This window comes from Colletotrichum scovillei, assembly GCF_011075155.1.
Source record: "Colletotrichum scovillei strain TJNH1 chromosome Unknown Contig00005, whole genome shotgun sequence".
NCBI lineage: Eukaryota > Fungi > Ascomycota > Sordariomycetes > Glomerellales > Glomerellaceae > Colletotrichum > Colletotrichum scovillei.
This window is the reverse complement of record NW_023336263.1, coordinates 1,137,474-1,158,470: the sequence shown is the minus strand read 5'-3', so window position 1 is coordinate 1,158,470 and position 20,997 is coordinate 1,137,474. Positions and strand designations below refer to the sequence as shown.

At 51.0% G+C, this 20,997-nt stretch overlaps 7 protein-coding genes across 7 annotated transcripts; 4 read left to right on the top strand and 3 right to left on the bottom strand.

Annotated features, from left to right (window-relative positions):
* Positions 1–227: 227 nt before the first annotated feature.
* On the bottom strand, positions 228–790 carry HER10_EVM0006974 (uncharacterized protein; the record flags this gene model as incomplete). The annotated part of the gene is made up of 2 exons (XM_035476542.1): positions 228–272; positions 329–790. 2 exons carry the CDS (start codon positions 788–790, stop codon positions 228–230), a joined length of 507 nt encoding a protein of 168 aa, XP_035334088.1.
* A 3,181-nt stretch (positions 791–3,971) lies between these two features.
* HER10_EVM0004297 (uncharacterized protein) lies at positions 3,972–5,297 on the top strand (the record flags this gene model as incomplete). Its single annotated transcript, XM_035473946.1, has 1 exon — positions 3,972–5,297. The coding sequence occupies one exon, from the start codon at positions 3,972–3,974 to the stop codon at positions 5,295–5,297; it is 1,326 nt and encodes a 441-aa protein (XP_035333905.1).
* Positions 5,298–6,795: 1,498 nt separating this feature from the next.
* On the top strand, positions 6,796–8,241 carry HER10_EVM0000519 (endo-beta-1,6-galactanase; the record flags this gene model as incomplete). The annotated part of the gene is made up of 3 exons (XM_035470297.1): positions 6,796–7,035; positions 7,084–7,413; positions 7,468–8,241. 3 exons carry the CDS (start codon positions 6,796–6,798, stop codon positions 8,239–8,241), a joined length of 1,344 nt encoding a protein of 447 aa, XP_035333657.1.
* Positions 8,242–10,619: 2,378 nt separating this feature from the next.
* Positions 10,620–11,711, top strand: HER10_EVM0001033 (uncharacterized protein; the record flags this gene model as incomplete). The annotated part of the gene is made up of 3 exons (XM_035470795.1): positions 10,620–10,884; positions 10,962–11,285; positions 11,359–11,711. 3 exons carry the CDS (start codon positions 10,620–10,622, stop codon positions 11,709–11,711), a joined length of 942 nt encoding a protein of 313 aa, XP_035333690.1.
* Positions 11,712–12,130: 419 nt separating this feature from the next.
* On the bottom strand, positions 12,131–12,745 carry HER10_EVM0010469 (uncharacterized protein; the record flags this gene model as incomplete). The annotated part of the gene is made up of 3 exons (XM_035479928.1): positions 12,131–12,311; positions 12,383–12,458; positions 12,532–12,745. 3 exons carry the CDS (start codon positions 12,743–12,745, stop codon positions 12,131–12,133), a joined length of 471 nt encoding a protein of 156 aa, XP_035334333.1.
* Positions 12,746–15,096: 2,351 nt separating this feature from the next.
* HER10_EVM0005803 (uncharacterized protein) lies at positions 15,097–15,489 on the bottom strand (the record flags this gene model as incomplete). The annotated part of the gene is made up of 2 exons (XM_035475407.1): positions 15,097–15,129; positions 15,157–15,489. 2 exons carry the CDS (start codon positions 15,487–15,489, stop codon positions 15,097–15,099), a joined length of 366 nt encoding a protein of 121 aa, XP_035334008.1.
* Positions 15,490–16,845: 1,356 nt separating this feature from the next.
* Positions 16,846–18,894, top strand: HER10_EVM0006428 (carboxylesterase). Its single transcript, XM_035476012.1, has 2 exons — positions 16,846–17,505; positions 17,560–18,894. The coding sequence occupies exons 1-2, from the start codon at positions 16,965–16,967 to the stop codon at positions 18,618–18,620; spliced, it is 1,602 nt and encodes a 533-aa protein (XP_035334051.1). The 5' UTR covers positions 16,846–16,964; the 3' UTR covers positions 18,621–18,894.
* Positions 18,895–20,997: the final 2,103 nt, after the last annotated feature.

Sequence of the window (20,997 nt, the reverse complement as noted above, 5' to 3'; positions counted from 1 at the left end):
TCAACGAGAGGAGAATTGTGAAGGAGACCATGTTCAAAACTAGGGTGTATTAGGTAGCGTAAGTCCTATAGCTGACGGATATGAGGAGAAACTTGACGCATGTCTGCGCAGTTGGAGTCAGTTCTCGCACTTGAATGATGTCCCGAGCGTCCTACCACTCAAGGCCTCTATGCGAAGAATTCTTTTTTGAAAACGAACGCTGGAACCGCAAAATTGCAGAATGGCCCTTACTTCGATCTGGGACGCTGACCGCCATGGTTGACCTTGTAGTGCTGTAGAAAATCAAGTCAGCAAAGGTTTCACAAGTTTGGAAAGACTAGACACTTACACGGGTGCGAGATCCCTTGTGCTCATAAGAGCGACCACAGCCAGCGAACTCGCAGACAAACTCGTCCTTGTCGTCATTTTCGTCACCGACAGTCGGGGTCAGCGAGACGCTTTCGCGAGCGGCTCGTTTGCGGGCAGAAGCCATTGCCAGAGGAAGCGCGGCACGAAGGACTCGACGAGCGGCAGGTGTAGCAGTGTTGGCAGGAACGACGGGCGAGGCGACAGCGTGAGCAGGAGTTGACTCGGGGCGTGGGATGACTGCTGGAGGAGGGATCTGAGCGACGAGAGGGACAGATGCCACAGCTGGGGCGACTGGCAGAACGTTTTCGGGTGGATCGGCTTGCTCAAGCATCTTCTGCGTGACCTTCAGCGCAACGCGCAGAACATCGTCGAAGGGGGTGTCTGTGTCAGTGGAGCACTTTTCGAGTGCCTCGATGACTCTTTGTTCGAGTGAAGGTGCCATTCTAAGCCATTTGTTAGCCAAGGGAGAGAGGAAATTTGAAAGCACAGACTTACTCGTGTGTTTGAGTTTTCTTCCTTCGACAGTAATCTCTGGTGGTTTGTGGGAGAAGGGAAGTCTTGGGTTCTTGCAAGTGAGGAGTTTGTGGAGGGATGTAGTGATGGATGCAGAGATTGCAAAAGCTATTGATGTGGAAAGTTGACTTTGGATAAGCAGAATAGCTCCTTCTCGTATGAAGTGAGATGAGAGGGAAGGAGCATTACAGTGATTATCTTTCACCAGGCGATATTTTCGATGCTTTGAAAGCGCTCCTACCCAAAGTAGTAGGCGATATTTGAACCAAGCCGGCTCCATGGCGGGTAAAGTGAATGGGCGAAATGGCCTTGGGATCGTAGTGGTGGCCGTGGCGATGGTGAGATTTTCCTGTGCCTCATGGGCTAGGAAGACGCAAAGAGCCGACAGACTATTCTTGCAGCAACGCACCTCATCAAGAACGATGTTTGTGCCATTTGCGTTGAACGCCGCTAAGATTGTACTGCTTTGCTGTAGCGACTTTCCCGGGGTTTGAAAGTCAGACTGACCTGCTTAATGGCTCTCACAGCTCAATAATGATTGTCCATAACCTTGAGTCCATGCCTCTGTAAACGACATAAAGGTTATGCACCAGTCTCTGTTTGATGCAAAGCTTGGACGCGGCAAGAGTGGCTGAATTCTGAGTAGAAACGCTTTGAGTAAGTTACGGACAACGGAGTGGATCACAGAAGAGAATCCATGGTCATCATCACCGCCGTTGCTGAGAAATCATCTTTCTCCCAAACAAGTCTGATAGGCGAGAGAAAGTTGTTGCCGAGAGGACCGTCTGGCGGAAAGGCTGTCCCATAACTATCATTGAGACTGGACATTAGCTATCTCATACAGAGTACTTAGTTATAAAGCAGAGTGGTCCAATGTCCAACAGAAAGCGCTCCATGGGCTCCATTCAAACGCTCTGCCGAAGCTCTTCTCGGCTCTCTCAAGCGCACGCAGGGCTGCTCTTTGGGTCATGGCTAGCCGGTGCACATTTCTTCAAAGATGATAAGCTTCTCATCATGTGCAATGATTTGGCCAACTGCGATGCGTACGGGGTGAAAGGTGTCCCGAACCTTGAAAACATCGTCCGCGGTATAGACAAAGGATGGGAAACCTTTTCCGAATGCGGAAAGAAAACCAGAAGATCTTGTTCGCATAAAGATACCTCCATCGCCTCGGTCTGGGGTCTTGTCGCTACAAGGTCTCCCTGGTTGCGACCGACTGCTTCAATGAAGAGGTATTGCGTGTTCCTTCAACCAAAGAAAGTGGTTTTATGTTTGGGAACAGACCTTCAACAGGATCAGGATCGAACTATCAGGCCAATAGATGAACTTTGTAGGACGAGATCTGCAGTAGAAGGCAACATTGGCGTTTCCTCCTCAAAATGAAGCCAAGTTTGGCGGTGCTGACAGGGCCCGTGGATGGTGCAAAACCCTTCAGGTTTGAATGATAAGTTACGCTAGGCGAGCCATGATGAAAGGCCTCTTTTGACTGGCGTTTGGTGTCGAAGATAACAGAGCGAATACAGTCTTGCTTGAGATCGACAACCTGCAGTTGTGCTAGATTAGAGAATTGGTATGAAGTAAGGGCCGAGGATTTGATGATCCCTAAGAGCGAATACTGAAGTTACGTCAGACTCCGAACTCAGGGTAAAGATTGAGGAGAGCGAGCATGTCGTCGGGTATGACGGACTTTTACACTGCAACACAATCCCGCTCCCTTTCATTAGGCATCATCTATATGTTAGGGCGATCCATCGATGAGCAGCTGAGCGTAGATAATAGTCTCAGCATCGATATAAGAGCCCGGGGACGGATATTGAAAAATCAAGGAACGCTGACTCTGGTTGTACGTTTTTCGCAAGCTCTACTTCCGATTTAGTGGTAGTGAATTGCTCCCGCAGTGAGTACGATGGGAATATCTTGTAGATGATCTCGGTAGGGAGTTCTTTGAGCCGCCATTGTTGACGAGATTGGCTGCCGATGGCCGCGGTAAGGCCTATAGGAGACGGCCGCTTGCTGAATGCTTGGGTGAAGCGCGGAAATCAAGGTGTCATCAGAGCCTTCCAAAAGTTGGCAGGCGAGACTTTGAACTGTTCCTGCATTCTCGGTGCCTAGGCTTCTGGGCCCGGGGATTGATCAGGCTCGGTACCTTAACTCGGCTGAGGTAGTTCTTATGTCGGTTTGAAATCGAGGGTAAACACGCTTCACGTTGTAGAGTGAATTTGTCGACCTGAATGAAGACTTAGCATCCATACTCCTGTAATGTTATCGCGAAAAGAGTCATCTTACCTAGGTTAGCTATATTCAAGAATCGGTTTGTGACCTGGAGTTCTGCCATGATTTCACATTCTGTGGTGGAATATGAGAACGCCTCAAGAGTATTCTAGAGGGTGATGGCCTTTGCCATCGTGCTGTTGGCAATCCAACTGGCCAGATCAGACCGGAGCTCGTCACCGCTGGCAGCCATCAGGCAGATCCTGTGGCAGCCGCCACGCTGTTGGCTTGTAGTCAAAGCTTTCGAATAAAAGTCGGTGCGATCTAGGATGGCACTGGAATGATGTCAATGGTGACTCCCCTGGTGAAAGGATAATGGAGAAGGGGACGTACTTGGCTTCCTTGAGCGTGGTGCGTTTGTTAGAGGAATAAATTCCCACCAGGAGCCTTTCGAGATGTCTAGTGAGCAAGAGTATGATGCAGTCTTTGTCTGTGTTACTGCTCATTGCTCTCGCTGGCCGCTATCTTCTTGCTGACGGAGAACAATGCTCACGATGCGCTGCCCCGTCTCGAAGGCCTTAGCTGGGGAGTATTCGTAACGCTTGAAGACATCCAAGCTTCTAATGCGAACCTGCCAAATCTTCTGCTCCCTCAACCTCTATTTGATGTCTCCATACTTCTGCTCTTCAAGACTCGTCTCTTGCTAACCGCGATATCCGACGGCCGCCATCGCGAACGAGCACACTGCTGAGCTGAAGGATAGGCGACAGATTGTGCGATCCGATCGTGAGTTTCCTCCACTGCGCGTCTGAATTTCTTCGAGCTGTTTCCTTGAAGTCGAGTGTTCGAGCTGACTGTTGTTTCCTTGGAAGAAAATTGAGGGTGAAGTTGTCACCACGATGGCTAGAACCAGGAGTATGGGAGGAGGTGGGCCCCCGGCCGCTCCTGCCGCTTCTGCCTCTCCTGCTGTTGGCAAGAACATCACCAGCCACCAGCCAGATTCACCTTTGACAATCCGAAGACTTCGTGAATCCCTCAATCTTGGCTCCCAGGTATCCAATACCTCATCTCCTACTCGCGGCAGCCTTCGTTCCGGTCGCAACAGACTTCCTCTTGCATCTTTATCCTCTCCTTTGCCCGACAACCGTATCATTCAGGACGCGAATCACGAAGCAGACGACTTGAGTCCAACTTCTCCCGACAAAACCGAGACAGAAGAATCTGAAAAGTCCGAGGAATTCAAAACGACTCCCAGAGCCAGGACGAAGGAACCCAGCCCGCGGGCAACTACCGAGAACATGTCGGCCGCCACTCCTTCGGAAGCGACGATGGGTATCACCACAGGCACCACCGGCACCACGACGGACGATGGAGGTACACCAGTCAACGACACCCCGATTCCCCTCGATCTCTACAGCGCCCGTCGAGCCAAGACCCCCGACGTGGACATCACCGGTTCATCGAGTGCCTCCTCAGCTCCCCCGACCCCTACCAAGCCGGCCTCCGAGCGCCGCAAAGCCACTCCCAAGGGACCGAAACTCATCTCTCACAAAGAGGCAAATAGGCAGCTTCGCGATGTGATCGTCGCCCATAACGAGAAGGGAGACGAGCTGAAGGAGACGTCGACGCTGTACAAAGACTTGACACGCGAAGAGAACACGACCCCGATAATCCTCGACGAATGCGTGGCTGTCGCTAATGCTCGACTTGTGCGAGCCATAGACGATGTTGAGGCTCTTGAGGCTGGTCATCCGCCGAGAGTGATACCCTATCCTGCCGATAAGATTCCCGAGCTTCTCGCTGCTGTCGAGAAAGCCGAGGCCGAAAGGGACGCGTTCGATGCCGAGAATCAGCGCTTGTTCGCGCAAATGGCCACGTTGAATGAGGGGCTTTACGCTCTGAAGGCCAAGGTCAAGATTGCCAGAAAGCTCGAGCTTGAAGCCAGAATCCGAGAGGGCATGCCAACTCCCTCGGCGGCCTGCAACAAACCCATTGCGCCTTCTAGATCCGGGCTACCGGTCATTCTTGGAACCCCGATCGATTCGCCGCCTACAGCTGTTGGACGGTTGGGATTGACGGACAAAACAACTGGTCTGGATAAATCCCCCGCTAGCTCAAAGACCATCGTCCAAAAGTCGACTGCGCGGAACTCAAGAGCAGGCATGCGAACATCGAGCTTGAACAACCCTCAGACGCCTACTAGAAAGAGAAAAGCTCGGCGCTGATGGTCTTGAGCTACTACTGAGCTCTTGTCCGGGAAGAATGGCTCCTTTTATCCCACTTTCCTGCGCGGCATTGTATCATTACACAGTCGCCAAGTTGCAAAGGTAAGTTGGCGTTGATTGTTCGAACAAGCTTTGTCCGTTTCTAATGCAAATGCAGATGCACCGTGGCTATGACTAAGCTTGCTATCAGCTCATCGACCACAATTGCTTGTGATCAAGCATACTTGCGACTCCGTTATCTGTTTTCCTGCTATGGAAACTTGCCGTTGGGCTGTATGTCAATACTCTGTTCAAACGTTTGCTCAAAACCCAGCTAACTTGTATTTCACAAGCAGGTTGTCCCGCTTTAGCCCCGAGAGCTAATCCATGGCCAAATGTACCCCAAATTGCGACTAAATTTGGCAGAAGTCTCATGACATATCCGCGGATCGCGGAGCCGGGCGGACCAGGTACCAAATGCCGATTGCATGATCTTCCGCCAATGCAGACGCGGCAGCGGGTTGCGCCGCTGACACCTCTCGATGCATGTTACCATCCAGCATGGCACTTTTCCCCGCGTTCTCCAGACTAGACAGTCTAGACTAGCCGCGCAGCATACCATTCTACCGAGCTTGGGGGTTTCCCAGGCACGCACATTGGGTCGCATATGAGGGGAGGATTGGAGCTAGGCATTGGCGGCTTTTGAGGGATGATGATGATGTGTTGGAATATGAATTGGCAAACGGGATACGGCGGGCCACGCATTTGGCCTAGACTGATGTCGTGACTCAGGATATTCAGGGGACACGTTTGGTATCGTATCCATACCCGTGATCGCTTTGCGCATTCTTGTACAGTATTTTCCAGGCACGCCCGCCATGAATCAGATCCGTTTTCCTTCTGCCCCTTCGCCGTTCTATCTTACTCTTGACTAACGATCCCGTAGTAGAATACAGCTTGGCGATCATAATCGAGCTCGTATCGGCCTTCTATTCACGGACAATTTGTCACTACTGTCCGTCGGATCCCGGCACCACGTTGTCGCTGATAATCTAACTCTAAACATGGAATGAACCCCTCGCATCCTCGCTCAGACTGCGGGGCACAGCTTGAGCTCGAGACTCTACGTGATCCTGAACTACCATCGACGCCACATCCGTGCCGGACCCAACTGACCGAGCTCCGTTTCCCAGAAGCGTCCCAACCGCCGTTTCGACGAACGACCAATGGTCCGGCTAAGTTACCACTGAATAAAACCGTTAGGCCGGGCCATTCTAGCTTCCTTTTCTAAGAGACTGAAGCCATCACACGGCCCGCGTATCCCCGTTTACGATGGCACTCTAACATACGAGGTCCACCATTCGAGTCAGCGCCCCTGCTCCCATCATCTCACCCGAGGGAAGGAGGTCAACTTGGCTGCGTAGGATCGTGAGAGCATAAGAAGCAGACGAACCTCTGTCCTGGGTTGTATCTGAAGTCCTTGTCCCAGCAGGCCCCGGCTTCTCAGATCTCTCCAGCCATGCACTTCAAGACTCTCGCCGCCGTGGCCGTGAGCCTGGCCTCCGTCTCTCCCGCCGTCGCAGACACAACGACAACCATCGACGCCAAGTCGAACCGTGGCACCTGGGAGGGATGGGGAACTTCTCTCGCCTGGTGGGCAAAGCGCTTCGGCACCCGCGATGACCTCGCCGACATCTTCTTCACCACCAAGACCACCACCTTCGGCGGCGCAAGCCTCCCCGGTCTCGGCTTCAATATCGTTCGTCACAATGCCGGCGCTTGCAGCACGAACAGCATCAACGGCGAGAGCATGGTGGTCTCGACCAAGATGATGGCGTCCCGGCAGATCGACGGACACTGGGTCGACTACACCAACACCGACCCAGCCTCGTCTGCCTGGAAGTGGGACGTTGACGTGAACCAGCGCACCATGATGCAAAAGGCAAAGAGCCGCGGCGCGAACCGCTTCGAGCTCTTCTCCAACTCGCCCATGTGGTGGGCGACCAAGAACCACAACCCCTCGGGTTCCGCCGACGGCAGCGAGAACATCCAGTCGTGGAACCTCCAGCAGCACGCTGTCTACATGGCCAACATTGCCAAGTACGCAAAGGACAACTGGGGCATCACCTTCGAGACCGTCGAGCCCTTCAACGAGCCCTCCGCGAACTGGTGGAAGGCCGACGGCACACAGGAAGGCTGCCACATTGACGTCGCCACGCAGGCGACAATCATCAACTACCTCCGCACCGAGCTCAACAACCGCGGCCTCACGAGCATGTCCATCGCCGCCTCGGACGAGTCCTACTACGACCAGGCCGTCACCACGCTCCAGAACCTCGGCGACGCCGCCCTCAAGAACGTCGCAAGGATCAACGTCCACGGGTACCAGTACGCCAGCGGCGCCCGCGACAAGGTCTACTCCCTCGCCTCGGCGCGCGGCCTCCGTCTCTGGAACAGCGAGTACGGCGAGAGCGACGCGACGGGCGAGAGGCTCGTGAGCAACATGATTCTCGACTTCCGGTGGCTGCGACCCACGGGTTGGGTGTACTGGCAGGTTCTTGACGGCGGCGGCTGGGGTGTTATCGACGCGGACAATGAGGCTGGTACGCTGGGCTCGGCGAACCAGAAGTACTTTGTCTTTGCGCAGTTTGCGCGCCACATCCGCGAAGGCATGCGTATCCTGGATGGTGGTTCGGATAATGTCGTCGCTGCATACGATGCGGCCAACTCGAAGCTTATTATTGTCGCTGTCAACTGGGGCGCGGCGCAGTACCTCAACTTTGACTTGAGCGGATTCTCGCAGGCGTCGACGAACGGTGCTACTGTCACGCGGTGGAGGACGCAGATTGGAAGTGGTGATCGCTATGTGCAGGCGACTGATACTACTATCAGCGGGACTAAGTTCTGGAGTTACTTCGAGACCAAGATGGTGCAGACGTTTGAGATTCCGAATGTCAAGTTGTAATTGGGTTTGAAGGTTTAAAATTCGCGATGTTCTTCTCCTAGGATACACGAAAGTAATAAAATCATTTCCAAGCATCTAGGGTCTCCTAAAATCAAGTGGGAGTTGTACGTCTCGCGTCTCGAAACGTCCAAGGTACATAAAGAATCAGATACGTGTCTCGATCCAATCCAATGCTGAAATGAGGAGACTTGACGACATGAGCTTTGCCCACCGCCATCATCAAACTCAAGACCACTTCAGTTGCAATGGGACCTCGTCTTGATGCGTGGTGTCGTCGTATATTGTCCACGACAGGTACCCCCATCTCTCGTACACTATCACAGCGGGGAAGAGCATCAGCTTTTTATGTCACTGGAATAGAAGTCAGAACAGACGGGGTTGTACGAACAAAGTTCTTGCACTGGTATCTGCGTTCACCGTGGGGTCCGTGGATGATGCATTGGTTCGATGCTATGGCGCACATCTACATCATTGTTAGTCCTCAGTACGGTCTTGTTGTTTCTTTGGTGGTTTCCTTACACCCCACATCATCCATGGCTTTTCTACTTTGTGAGGAGGTGGTTTTGCCATTGCGGAGTCTGCGACGTCGTCGAAGTCTATCATGTCCATGACATCTTCGATAGGCAAGGCGGCGGTGGTGCCGAGGCCGAGGAGCATCGCGACAACGAGAAGATTAGGTAGACGCATTGTGATGATATTTTCAAAAGAGTGGCGTATGTTGCAAGTTTTGCGATTACGCGTTTAATGATGAGGTGGGAAGAAGGTCGAGGGGGTCTTAAGGACTCCCTGGCGATCCGGGTTGTCAATATTTATTCACATTTCCGGGGTAGACTTTCAGCCACGAAGTGTCCGTCAGATTCTCATACAATCATGACCTTTGCAGTTTCCATCTTGATGGTGCCCGCTACCCGTTGGTCGAGTGCGGCGATAGTTGACGTTTGCATGGGAACAAATTTCCGCCAGTTGCCAATGACGATGATATCTGGTGGTTTTCTTCACCTGGCAGGTCGGCCCGGCAGGATACAGAAAGTGACTTGTGCAGAGCTGTCGTTAAAAGCCTACCATATGACAAGAATAACCACTACTATCTCAGTATGCTCTGATTTCTAGTCCATCGCTGTCTCCTACGGATTTACGCCCGCCGGAGTATTGTACAACTGCATCCCGAACTTCAGGGTTCGCAGAAGTCTTGCTCCACTTACCGGACCTGGAAGGTTTGCAAGGGACTTTGGGCGCTTGATTGGATTTTGGTTGGGGTTGGGCCATGCCTGAAAGGAAACCCCGGGCAGCGACGCCGGGCGACCGGAGGGCGGCCGGTGGGATGCTGATCCCTCCAACCCAGAGGCAGCATCATTCCACTCAGAGAATGTAAGTACGGATACCTAACCAAACCTCTGTTGGTTGATGTTAGATGCTCAAGCTTGAATCTCGAGTCTACTCCATCACTGGTCAACTTAGTCGGTACATTAGATGGAAAGGCGGCATGAGGGCAAACTGCGCTTGAAATGAATGAAGTTTGAGAAGCTACCGATGGTGTAAGGTGACCTTGACCGGCGAATGGAATACTGCACCGGATGGAGGAGTTGTAGGCGCTCAGAAGGTTAAGGTTCAGATCTCTAGTTCGTAAGTTCGTACTTGGACCACAATCTTTGAATAATACGGTACTAGTATCTAGGTATGAAAAATGACATTCTGCCCATTGCTATTTCGTACACCCTGTTACCTGCCTCTTGCACAAATGCTATTACCATCTGATCTTGAAGCCGTGGCAACAATGAACAGCGGTCACTGGCTGGCTGGCTGGCTGCACCTGTTTTCACCTCTTGTGGCTTCCATCAGCCACCTGCGGCGTTTCGCAGCCACATCTTTGAGAGCCACGTTCTAGCGTTGAAAGTGGCAAGTTGTTCAATTAGAGTGAGCAATTGGTCGAAACTTTGGATGAAAGATTCCGTTAAATTGGGATAATCACTGAAGTCATCTGTTGAGTAAGGTGAGTTCGATGGAAAGAGTGACTCGTGACATCATGCGCCTGGGCTCTCAAGGGTGCGACGCGTCCCCCTCCAGAAGTGGAGGCGCACAAAACGCGTCGATCATTTAGCCATCTCGGAGACGCAAGCTACATCTGTTGCGAAGCTTGTCACAGCCCTCGAGTCCCCAATTTTGCGTTGCCTTCTGCCCAACTGCGACCCTTAACATCTCAACACTGGAAACGTGATATCATGCCGCCGCGAGGAGGTTCATCCCGCGGTCGTGGTCGTGGTCGTGGTCGCGGCGCCAAAGCCACATAAGGGGCCGCGAAGCGTAAGCGGGACCCGGTCGATGCGTCGGAGCTAGACGGCATCCAGAAGCAGCGGAAAACTAAGAACAAAAAAAGCATGATGGAGGGGCGCGAATGGACGAAACAGTATTACCAGGGCGTCAGTATAAGTGATCTGCACGGGATGGGCTGTGGCTTCTGCAATCTTAGCACCCCGCGAGTCCCCTTCTCGTCGCCATTCACCTGCGATGGCCGCATCGAGGTCATGTCTGGCAGTGAGGGGCCCGGCGACGGGTCGATACGTCTCTGTGGACCCAAGGACTACTTTGACAAAAGCGAGGATGGTATTTGGGATGCAATCTTCTTGATTCCATTTAAACATATTGGTACGTGAAGCTGCTTTCAAGGGAGGTCTTCTTTCTCACTGGGGCCACAGAGCAAGTCGTTTTGCTTCCAAATGCAGCCAAGTCAGCTTCAAAGGAAGCGGCGTATGAAGTTGTCATCATACCGACTGGGGCAACAGGCGCATCTTCGATCAAACGGGAGTATCCGAAGATCATATCGTTCATTTGGCCTGAAAAGAAGGCAGACGAGGAGCTCGGTGGCGTTCTCGTAAAGGACGAAAAGGGTACATATGTCGATGTTCTCAAGAAAGTGTTCAACGAGCAGCTTGAAGCCTTTGACAAGTCAGTGATTGACATAACAGAGAACACTGATGCGAAACTCACCGGAGTGGAATGTGTTGTTTCACCGCCAATGGGGTCGAACATCGAATCCAATATCGACAGTACGGTCACGGAAATATTCCCCCATAATCCTACAAACCAGCGCAAACGTTTCCGTGATGCTGACGGCTACAGGTTTCGTTCACTTCCTGGACCAAGGAATTCTCTTCACCTCTGAGCTCCACAGAATCTTTCTGCCGTTCAAATCACTCGATCGCGGTATGCTTATCCATGCTAAAGATAGCAAGGGCAAAGTCGTTGGTCTCGACGTGGTCTGCAACGCAACAGAACCATTCTACGAGGACAAGGAAGAAGAGAGTGGCGGAACAACTATGATCAAGTTTGGGCAGATCGATGATGCTCTTTTGAAAGATTTGAAAAAGTACATGGAGGAGCACGATTTGCAAGTCATGGTGTGTGAGCAGTCATTCTATGACTACAAAAAGGGCGAAGCAATGACCGGGTTCATGCCTATGATGGGGGTCTGAAGCTATAGTTTCGGACTATCGCCTAGCTTTGACTGAGGTAGTGTAAAAGCTTTGAGCTTGCCGCTTGCGTTCCCCTTACTAAGATGCCAAATGGGATTGTCTGCAAGTTCTTTACAGTTATCACACAGTCGATCTTTGTGAACGGTTTGGCAGACACTGATCTAGATGACTTCTTATAACTACTAAACCAACTTTGGGCCTACTTCTCTTCTCTTATCCCTATATGCCCTTCAAACTCTCTACCATGAGAAAAGAATACTCCAGGAGCTGCAACGCGTCCTGGAACCATATTATGAAGCAACTTGACGCTCGGCACCGCTTAAAGCTATCTGTCATCCGCCTCAGAGTGACCGTAGTTTTGGATCGTCGGTGCTGGATAAGGTGCGTGACCCGGACCTAGAAGCACCGGTAGGAGCTCACTAGCAGCAAAGGCAGTAGTCAGCAATTTGTCTGAATATGTTTCTTTCTAGTCTTGAGTGGAAGCCAAGAAGTATGCACGGGTACGTACTCTTGTCGTTGAAGTTCCAGTTGGAGTCAGCGAGATTGTAGATGCCAGGGTTGACAATATTGACGATGGAGGCTCCCGTGCATCCAGCATTCCTGTGGGTGCGTTAGTGAAATGAGTTGTTTAGAATAGCTAGAAGGCATGTGTAATATCGAGAAAGACTTACTCCCAGATAGTGCAAGAAGTTCCCGCATCAGGCCCAAGCGATGAAACAACGTCGTTGAACCCGTTGCCCAAGTCGTCTAGATGCAGCCTGACTTTAGTAATAATTCCTATTCCTTTTCGTGATCACGTCCTGGACATGTATCAACTTACAGCATTGGCCGGTGTTGGACTCCAAGTTCTGGCAACGGCCGGAGAAGTTGGCGTCGGAGCAGATGTACAAGTGCGTGATGGCCTGAACCGTATCACCCTTGGGGTTGCCGACGCTGTCGACAGGGATGTTGACGGGTCCGTTGTCCTCGTCTCGGGGGATTACGCCTGCGAAGACGGCGGTGATCAGGGCGGAAATGGTGAGAATAGACTGCATTTTGGCTTTGTAGTTGTCAGAGATGGTGGAACACGTGAAAGAGGCCAGGAACTATGCTTGAAACTGTAAGAGCAGATGGTGACTGTGGATGATGAGGTACCTAGTCGAGGGGGATGGGCGTGGCACGGAGAGGTTAATATATCTTCCAAGATCTCATCTTTACCAGCTTTCCTTGGATATTATCTCATCGCGAGCAATACCGCTCTAACCCCCCAGAGGCTCGATCTTGAGTCTAGACCAAACATCCCGAAGTTGCCGTTTCTAGTCTGGACGAAGTCACGGAAGTTCCAATATCGGCGCTGACTTGCATTCCACACCTGGGACAGCTTCCTTTCTTGATTCCGGCTACAACACTCTCGCTGACTTGCATACAATACTCGGAGTCGCGCATGATCTATGCTCCAAGGTATCGAGTCATTTCTGGGTATGTCCGTATAGCCTGCTTACATGTATGGTTTTGTGGCACCTGCCACCTGCGGGTGAATTTTCCTCCACTGTTGTCTTGTGAGAAACCTGGCACAGTCGCCTCAGGCGTCGCAAAAGAACTATCGTTTTGCAAATTAGTATTAAAGAGGAGAGATAGATGACTAGGTGCGGTTCGCGTTTGGGTTACGAGTTTTGAGACTGTCCAAGCCATAGTTCGATCGTCAGTTGGCGCTCAATCTCATGACAGTGTACGGGTTATGCTAGTGACTACCCCATTCAAGCTCCATCATAGAGTTTACAGTAAAGCAATTTTCCTGTAGAGCAAATTGCGCATGTACCCCATGTATGCCTCATGCCGTTGTGACTCGGGTTCTAGCAATTTCTCAAAGTACTATCCGTACTGTGATCTTGCCAAGTCTATAGGCCAAGGCGAAACATGCTGATTGTGGGCAAGTTCAGGGCCCAAGTCAAGACGCACGGCTTGCATGAAAATGTAGCTGGATTGGCGATGCTTTTCTTGGCTTTGGAAAAGGTCATCAGAACAAGCCTTTTGGGGGAAATGTCGATTCTGATTGGCCACCTAGTAGGATATCGAGCTGAGAGATGAACCAAAAAGAGGATGACAATGTAACATTAATTCACATAAGCAAACGGCTATCTCAACACGTGTGATGACAACATGAAATTGTCTCTTATCCCCTCTTACTCATGCATGGCGAGAGTGACGGCTCATATGCACTGTGACCCTCACTTCTTCGGGAAGGTCGGTCTACCCGTGCCGCATGCAACTCAAATACCCGGCACGGGGTAAGAGGCATCAGATCCGAAGACCGATATAACAAATGGGGAGAAAATCACGGACATAATCTGGGATATCATTTGATTCGGCCGCAGTTTATTGCATTGGTGTGCCCGTGTATGCATCCATGAACATTTGAGCCGGCCGACGCGCAAAGGCAGCCTCGAAAAGGGAAAGATCACGATGTGGAAGCTCGGTTCTGTCCCAGCCTGCTTCTCTCGCCTGCAGGGTCGTATACACTCGGCTACCTACTGCACGCCTTTTTTTTGAAGTCCTTAGGCAGATACAGGATTCAACTTACCTTTTCCTACTTGGCTCATTCTTTTTGAGCAGTTTGAAAGGACTCGAACGACAAGCACATAGGGACAGGCCTAAACATAGATGTGAATCCTTGGTGGTCAGTCTGAGTCCAAGACAGAACAATGGAAACACATCCCTTCACGTCTAAAGATCAAGTTCTTACAGTGTATTTGCACTTGCAGAGACCTGTGTTTCCAACCTCGACCTGCTCTACATGTCTTTGGCCGCGGAACTCTTGTACGTGATGGTATGCATCAAAAGGCTTCAGAAGAATGCATGTAATCAATTATGTTTATATACAGACTAGGACGTCTCTGTGGGCGACTGGGGAGAATTCGTAAAAAACTCAACAACAGACTCAGAGATGCAGAGAAAAAGCAAAAGGATAGTCATCCGCGTGATGCATCCGCCGGTAATCGAAACCGGGTCCCTTGCTAACCAGGAGTTAGAATGGAAGGCAAGGATGATAACCACTACACTACAGATGCGGATGTTGGTGTTCGGGAAACACCGGGATTGTTGCCGGGTCGAAGCAAAAGGCCATATATGTAGCTAGCTCGTCCCACATCCGTGTCTTTGTCGTAGGATCCACAAATTGTGGGCTTTGGAAGTCGTCTCGTTGAGGCGGGCGATGGGGAGGAGCTCGTTACACAAGAGAGAGACTGGGCACCAATGGGTTCCTAATGCGAAGGTACATCACACTCTACCAACTCTTGAATGTGTTTGAAAGGACTGCCTATCACTTGATCAAGATTCTTTGATTCGTGGAATTCCAATCCAGTATGATGGCTGGCCAGTCGGTCCATGTTCTCTTCGGCTCATTGTCCTACTCAGAGGCAGGCTCATCCGCCACGTCAACCTGAAAAACACCCTTCGAGAATCTCACAACCAAGGCCCTTGCCTCCGTCTCCGGATCCTCGACATTCCATCGCTCCTTGTCTGTTTCCCATGTAAACTTGGTTATCCGACGGCTCTTGCCATCATCTCCTGCAGGCTCGACCGTGATCTTGCCCAGGGTGTATCCAGTCCAACTCCGGGCAAAGACGACGCTCTCCTCGCCGTCCTTCTCGAGGTGGACAATGACCCAGCGGTCGTCCATATCCTGTGGTGTGAATCCCTTTTTCATGCGCTCCCATCCATCTGCGGGGATGATGCGCGCCTCGTCCCAGCTCGACGAGGCCGGCTTCGAGGGCTCCCACTTTGTGTTATCGTCGCTCATTGTTTTGGTTGATTCCTCGGCGGTGCGGGGTTGTACAGTGCAAATCTGTCGGATGTCGCACGCAAGTATTGATTGAAATTTGACGAGATAGTTCAGGGTGGGAATTCGACCAAGCTGGGCGATTGAATGCTTGCCCAAAGGCTGTACGACCTGAGATATATGTAGCTTGGATTGACGAGGCTGCTGCCTGTTCCAATTTGAGTTTCCCCTCTTCGTTGCCTGCTGATATTGACGCTTGTCCCCAAGCTCTCTTACGAGATGACTCAGACGAGGCATTCTTGTCAGCTTCAACCAGCTTTTCTGCATCTTGCCGTCACAATTGGTCAACGCCTGCAATGCAAAGAAAACCGGGTACTTGTTCAGCATCGATGACCAGAGTGATGGTAGCCTATCACTGAATTATGAACCGCGACCAAGGACGGGTTCAAGCTTACGGAAGATCCTCCTGGAAGCTTGTTTTTGCGCAACGCGACAATTTAGGGGCCACTGGCGCGGCTTTAGTCATCAACTATTCGGCCCATCCATAGCCCATCCGTCAAGAGACCAGACTGAATCTACAGGCTCTTGGCAACATCTTCTGTCCATCCCCGAATTCTTCAGCTTACTGTCCGAGGATGCCTTCCAATGGCCATCTCTTCGACTTCTTGTCAGCATCCGATCCGGCGATTGTGGGGTCAACGTCAAAGGCGCAAGTCTGCGGACTTCAATGGCGTTGTAGATTTGGCGAGAATGACGCCTGAACTTGACGAGGCTTGATGCCCCGTTCTAGAAGAGGCACAGCTCCAAGGGCTGCCGCCACGGCGAAACCCCTTTTGATCTTGGACAATGGCCATAGCTCCAGGAGCACTATGGGTGTTCTCGAAGAGGGATGTTTTTTCGTCTTGAATGACTGGGACTAACGGCGACCTCAGAATGTCTCAGTAAGCCCTCTCTTTGGTTCCCGACAACCTGGATTCCTTAGCGTCGCTGCTCAGGCGTCCAGGCCTTTCCAAGCACGGCCTTCCCACAGACCGTGAGAAAGGACGGGAAATGGTCCCTGATTACATTGGTGCTGGCTCGACTCACTTATGGCCTGAGACAGGCACAGCTGCCATGCCAAATGCGGGCGACCTCGTCCGGAAACGGGCCGCTGTGATCTAGCCAGTCTCTAGTAGTCAGCACCGCCTGGAATGGCGTTAGGTCTGGTCAAAGCGCTCGAGCATTTTAGCTTCTTAGGCCACGCGAGATGTGTTAGTCGTCGCCTCGCCGCACAAAGGGTCGATAGTCTCTTGGTGGCGTTAGAGATATAGTCCATCGGTAGCCCCGCGGTCACAATGAAGGTCCCAAAGAGGTGGATGGTAGTAAGAATGAGTAGAAACAGACATAAAACCAGACGAGAAGACCATGGCAAACATTTTCATTGACCAAGAGCATCGTCTCCAATTCAATCCTTGTCTAGTATCCAAGGTCTCTACGAACCGTTTTTTCTATTCAAGATGGGTATCTCTTCGTTGACCACGTTTCTTCTCTCATCCACGTTCTTTCTCCAAGCCCTTGCCGCGCCTGCCAATGCCGGCCCAACGGTAACGATTGCCTCCGGTGTCGTGATTGGCACCACGGCCCAGCCCGCATCAGCAACCGGTACCGCCAACGCCTACATGGGAATCCCATTCGCCAAGTCTCCCCCAGAGAGGTTCTCTCCTCCCCAGGCCGCGGATGCATGGTCGTCTCCACTGTCGGCTCAAGCTTTCAAACCAGCATGTATCCAACAGTTCGCCGAGAAGGGCAACGCCCAAACGTTGCAGAAGGCCTATTTCGGAAACCCAGCTGGGTCTCTTGGAGAAGAGAGTGAGGACTGCTTGTACCTCAACGTCTTCACTCCTACGGGTACAACATCTACCAGCAAGAAGGCTGTTATGTTTTGGCTGTTTCCCGGTAACCTTCAGTTTGGCACTGCCGGTCTTCCCATCTACGACGGTAGCTCGCTCGCTGTCTCTCAAGATGTTGTAGTGGTCACAATCAACTACCGCACCAACAGTAAGGGCTCTTTACTCATACCTAGTCATCAACCGTGCTAACCAGCTACTCTAGTCTTTGGCTTCTCCAACTCTCCTGAGATTGCCACTGGATCCCAGAACTCTGGATACCTTGACCAGCGTTTCGCTCTTCAGTGGGTGCAGAGCAACATCGCTCAGTTCGGCGGCGACCCTTCACGCGTCACCATCTTTGGAGAGTCTGCCGGTGGTGAATCTGTGAAACAACTCCTCGCAAACCCACCCAGCCCTCTTCCCTTCTCGGCTGCCATCATGGAGTCACAGCAGTCCCTCCTTATAGGTTCCGGCTCCGACAGCTACTCCAAGGTCCTGAAGAACTTCAACTGCAACGACATCAAGTGCCTTCGACAGGTCTCAGCCACAGATATCAAGGCATACATTGAAGCCCAGTCCCTCGTTTTCCCTCCCGTCAACGGTGATGGTACATCCATCAACGACGTCCGCAACAGCATCTCTTCCAAGAAGTGGCCCAAGATCCCCGTCATCATGGGTACCACCCTCAACGAAGCCCGCGTCTTCCTCGCTATGGAGGGCTTGAATGACGGAGCCTCTGCCATGAGTTCGGTGCTCTCCCAAATCGGTATTACCTCTGCTATCACAAAGGCCGCCATTACGACCTCCTACGCCGCAAAGGCTATCAATGATCCCTACGTTCTCGCCGACAGAATCATGACCGACGCTATCTTCACTTGCACAACATCTACCTTGGCAAGCTACCTCGCCCTCAATGGCTACACTGCCTACCGCTACCGCTATGATCCGGTCTTCGCGTCTACCAGCATCTTCGCCAACCCAGGCTCCTACCACACTAGCGAGATCCCCTCCGTCTTTGGCACATACCCCGCCTACAGCAAGTGGGGTTCAGCGACTGCGCAACAGACGAAGCTCAGCTCTTATATGCAGGGCGTCTGGGGCGGCTTCGCCAAAAACCCCAACGGCGGTGTTGGATGGCCCAAGATCGGAAGCGCTCTTGGCTTCGAGTTGGGACTCTTGGGCTCTGGTTCGTCGAGTGGTGTGACGGTGTCGGCGACGCTTGCGGCGGATTACGCCTGCGCGATATACGCGCCTTTCACGGAAGCCGCCGGCTTTTCTTACTAGTTCACTTGGATTTGAGGGGAGTTTGGAGTTTAAAAGGGTTCAAAGGATGGAAAAGGGCAGCTTACGTACGGTATCGCGTTGATAAGAGAATTGATATAGAATTCAATAATCAGATGTCGTTTCAGGTTCTTTTCTTTTGTAGATATTTTCATAAAGTCCTTGGCCTAGGTTAGTCTTCTTGTCTCTCAATGCGTTTTACAGCCAAATGCAAAGACTTGAACATAATGACTTTGGTGGCAGTTACATACAATTCAGCGAGTCTTTTCCGTCGACCAGCATCGATCATGATTCCTCATACTTATTGACAATGATTCTAAAGTTAGTTAGTAAAGTAAAAAGAGATTTAAAATTATTTTTGGTAAATGATTACGATCAAGGATTGAACGAGGATAGTCGAGGCGATGCTAGAGATGCGCCAACAATTATCCATAATGGAATTCGGCAAGCAGCAGTCTTATTATACGTGAATCATATATTTACACTTGAATCAAATAATTACTTGGATTGAAAGAGTCTCAGATAATTACTTAGATGTCTTTGGCCTATCCACGTTGTTGTCTCCGGGTCCATGTACAACCATCGTTCCATAGGCATTATCTTACGGGGTTTTGCTCTTCTTAAACTTTCGATCTCTTTCAACCATCAAGATCTAAAACTAATGATGTCTACTCCAGCAGCCTCCTCAAGTCATTCTCTTTATTAGAGACGGCATCTATAATAGCCATAGCGATCCTTTTCTCTGCTTTACGAGCTACTCTTTTCCGCCGCTCGATCGTCTTCCATGAGCCTGAAGTTTGAACCTCTTTCGAGATTAACTGCCCATCCTTCATAGTTCGATTAACAAAGAGGTATCTCCGATCTTGAGGCAGAGGTAATCTGTCAATCTCTATGTCTGAATGAGATCGATGTCGATATTGAGTTGAGGATGGCTCTGAGAAATCACCCAAGAAATCGTAACGGATAGACGAGTGGTGATCTGATAGTGGCGGTGGAGATAGCGGGCGTGGAGATGAAGCAGAAATTCGAGTGAAGTTGTCAATATTGGTGTCCCAGGATGTTGTACAGTATCTATTCGCAAGGTTGTCGGAAGATGCTACTGGGCTTGATAGTTGGTTACAGACATGCCTCTCAGAGTCAGTTACGACCTTGAGGGGTCTTATGGGTCTCGTATAGTCATCGAAACGGCAAATGGTGCCGTAGTCAGGCATAGAAACGCCACGGGAACGCATAAGATCAAGATTATCTTGTTCCTGTATATTGTTGTGAGGATGAAGCGGCGCCATCTCCGATGAGAGAGGGCCCCAGCGTTGGGAGTCGATGCTAGATAACGGCATAGCGCATTCCCAACTTGCGTTAGGATTGACCGAAGACATGTATGGATAGAAATTTGACGTTCCTGACATCATGTCAGTTTGAATTTGGTAGAGCATATCAGCACTGCGGAATCATTTATCACGTACCGTCTATACTGCAAGGATTCCTTGGCGTAGTGTTCCAAGTCTCCGTGGAAGCAAATGGTCGGACAGTGCAGTGATGTGGACAAAGATAGCTCGGTTGGAACATGGCCATTGCTCAAGTAAGATTGCAACGTTGTGAAAGTGAGTGGCAATAGAGTGTGTTGTGGGTGGATGCAAGGGGAATTCAATATCTGAGTACATTGTCCATGCACGGCGGTTTATCGCCAGAAGTTATACTTCATAGTGGTTACCTCTGTGAGGCAACAAATAGCCATAGCTTTCGCCTATTCATGGGACAACTTGGGAATTTCCCGACGCCTTGTTGTGGGTATCGTCCTGATGTCGGCTCATGCCATTGGATGTCAAGGTTTGCCATGTCTGTCCATTGTGACCAAATCTCGCACTTGGCTCAGAACACTCTGCTAGGCAGTTCTCCGCTTTGGGATAGTCTTCGGGGCTCCGTATCCGGCAATCAAGTCAGGGTTCTGTCGCCGATCTAAGCTGAGTTGAGCAGGGCTTTCGATTCAGCTAGCCTAATGTTATACATCGGTTTTTGAGAAACAAATCCCCGTTGGAAGGCAGCGGAAATCTGAGCGGACCGAGTACCGTGCAATTTGTCTAAAATCGTGGAATAAACTGGCTAGGGGGTATTTCCATGAAGGCTTGAAGTCAAGCACACCTTCTCAGCTTGAGGTCTGTGATGGCTTCTGGGCGAATGGTTGTGGGGCGGCGGATAAGACAACATGACTTGGATGACATGGGAAAGTTTGTCATCACTGAAATCCCATGCCATAGCTGCATGCAACCTCACCGATCATCTAGCAAAGTACTCGAAAAGAATGGCTTTGTGACCTGTAAAACTATTGATCCCTTTCTGCCGGAGGCAGAGATGATAGATACATTTGTTCTGGGATCATTAG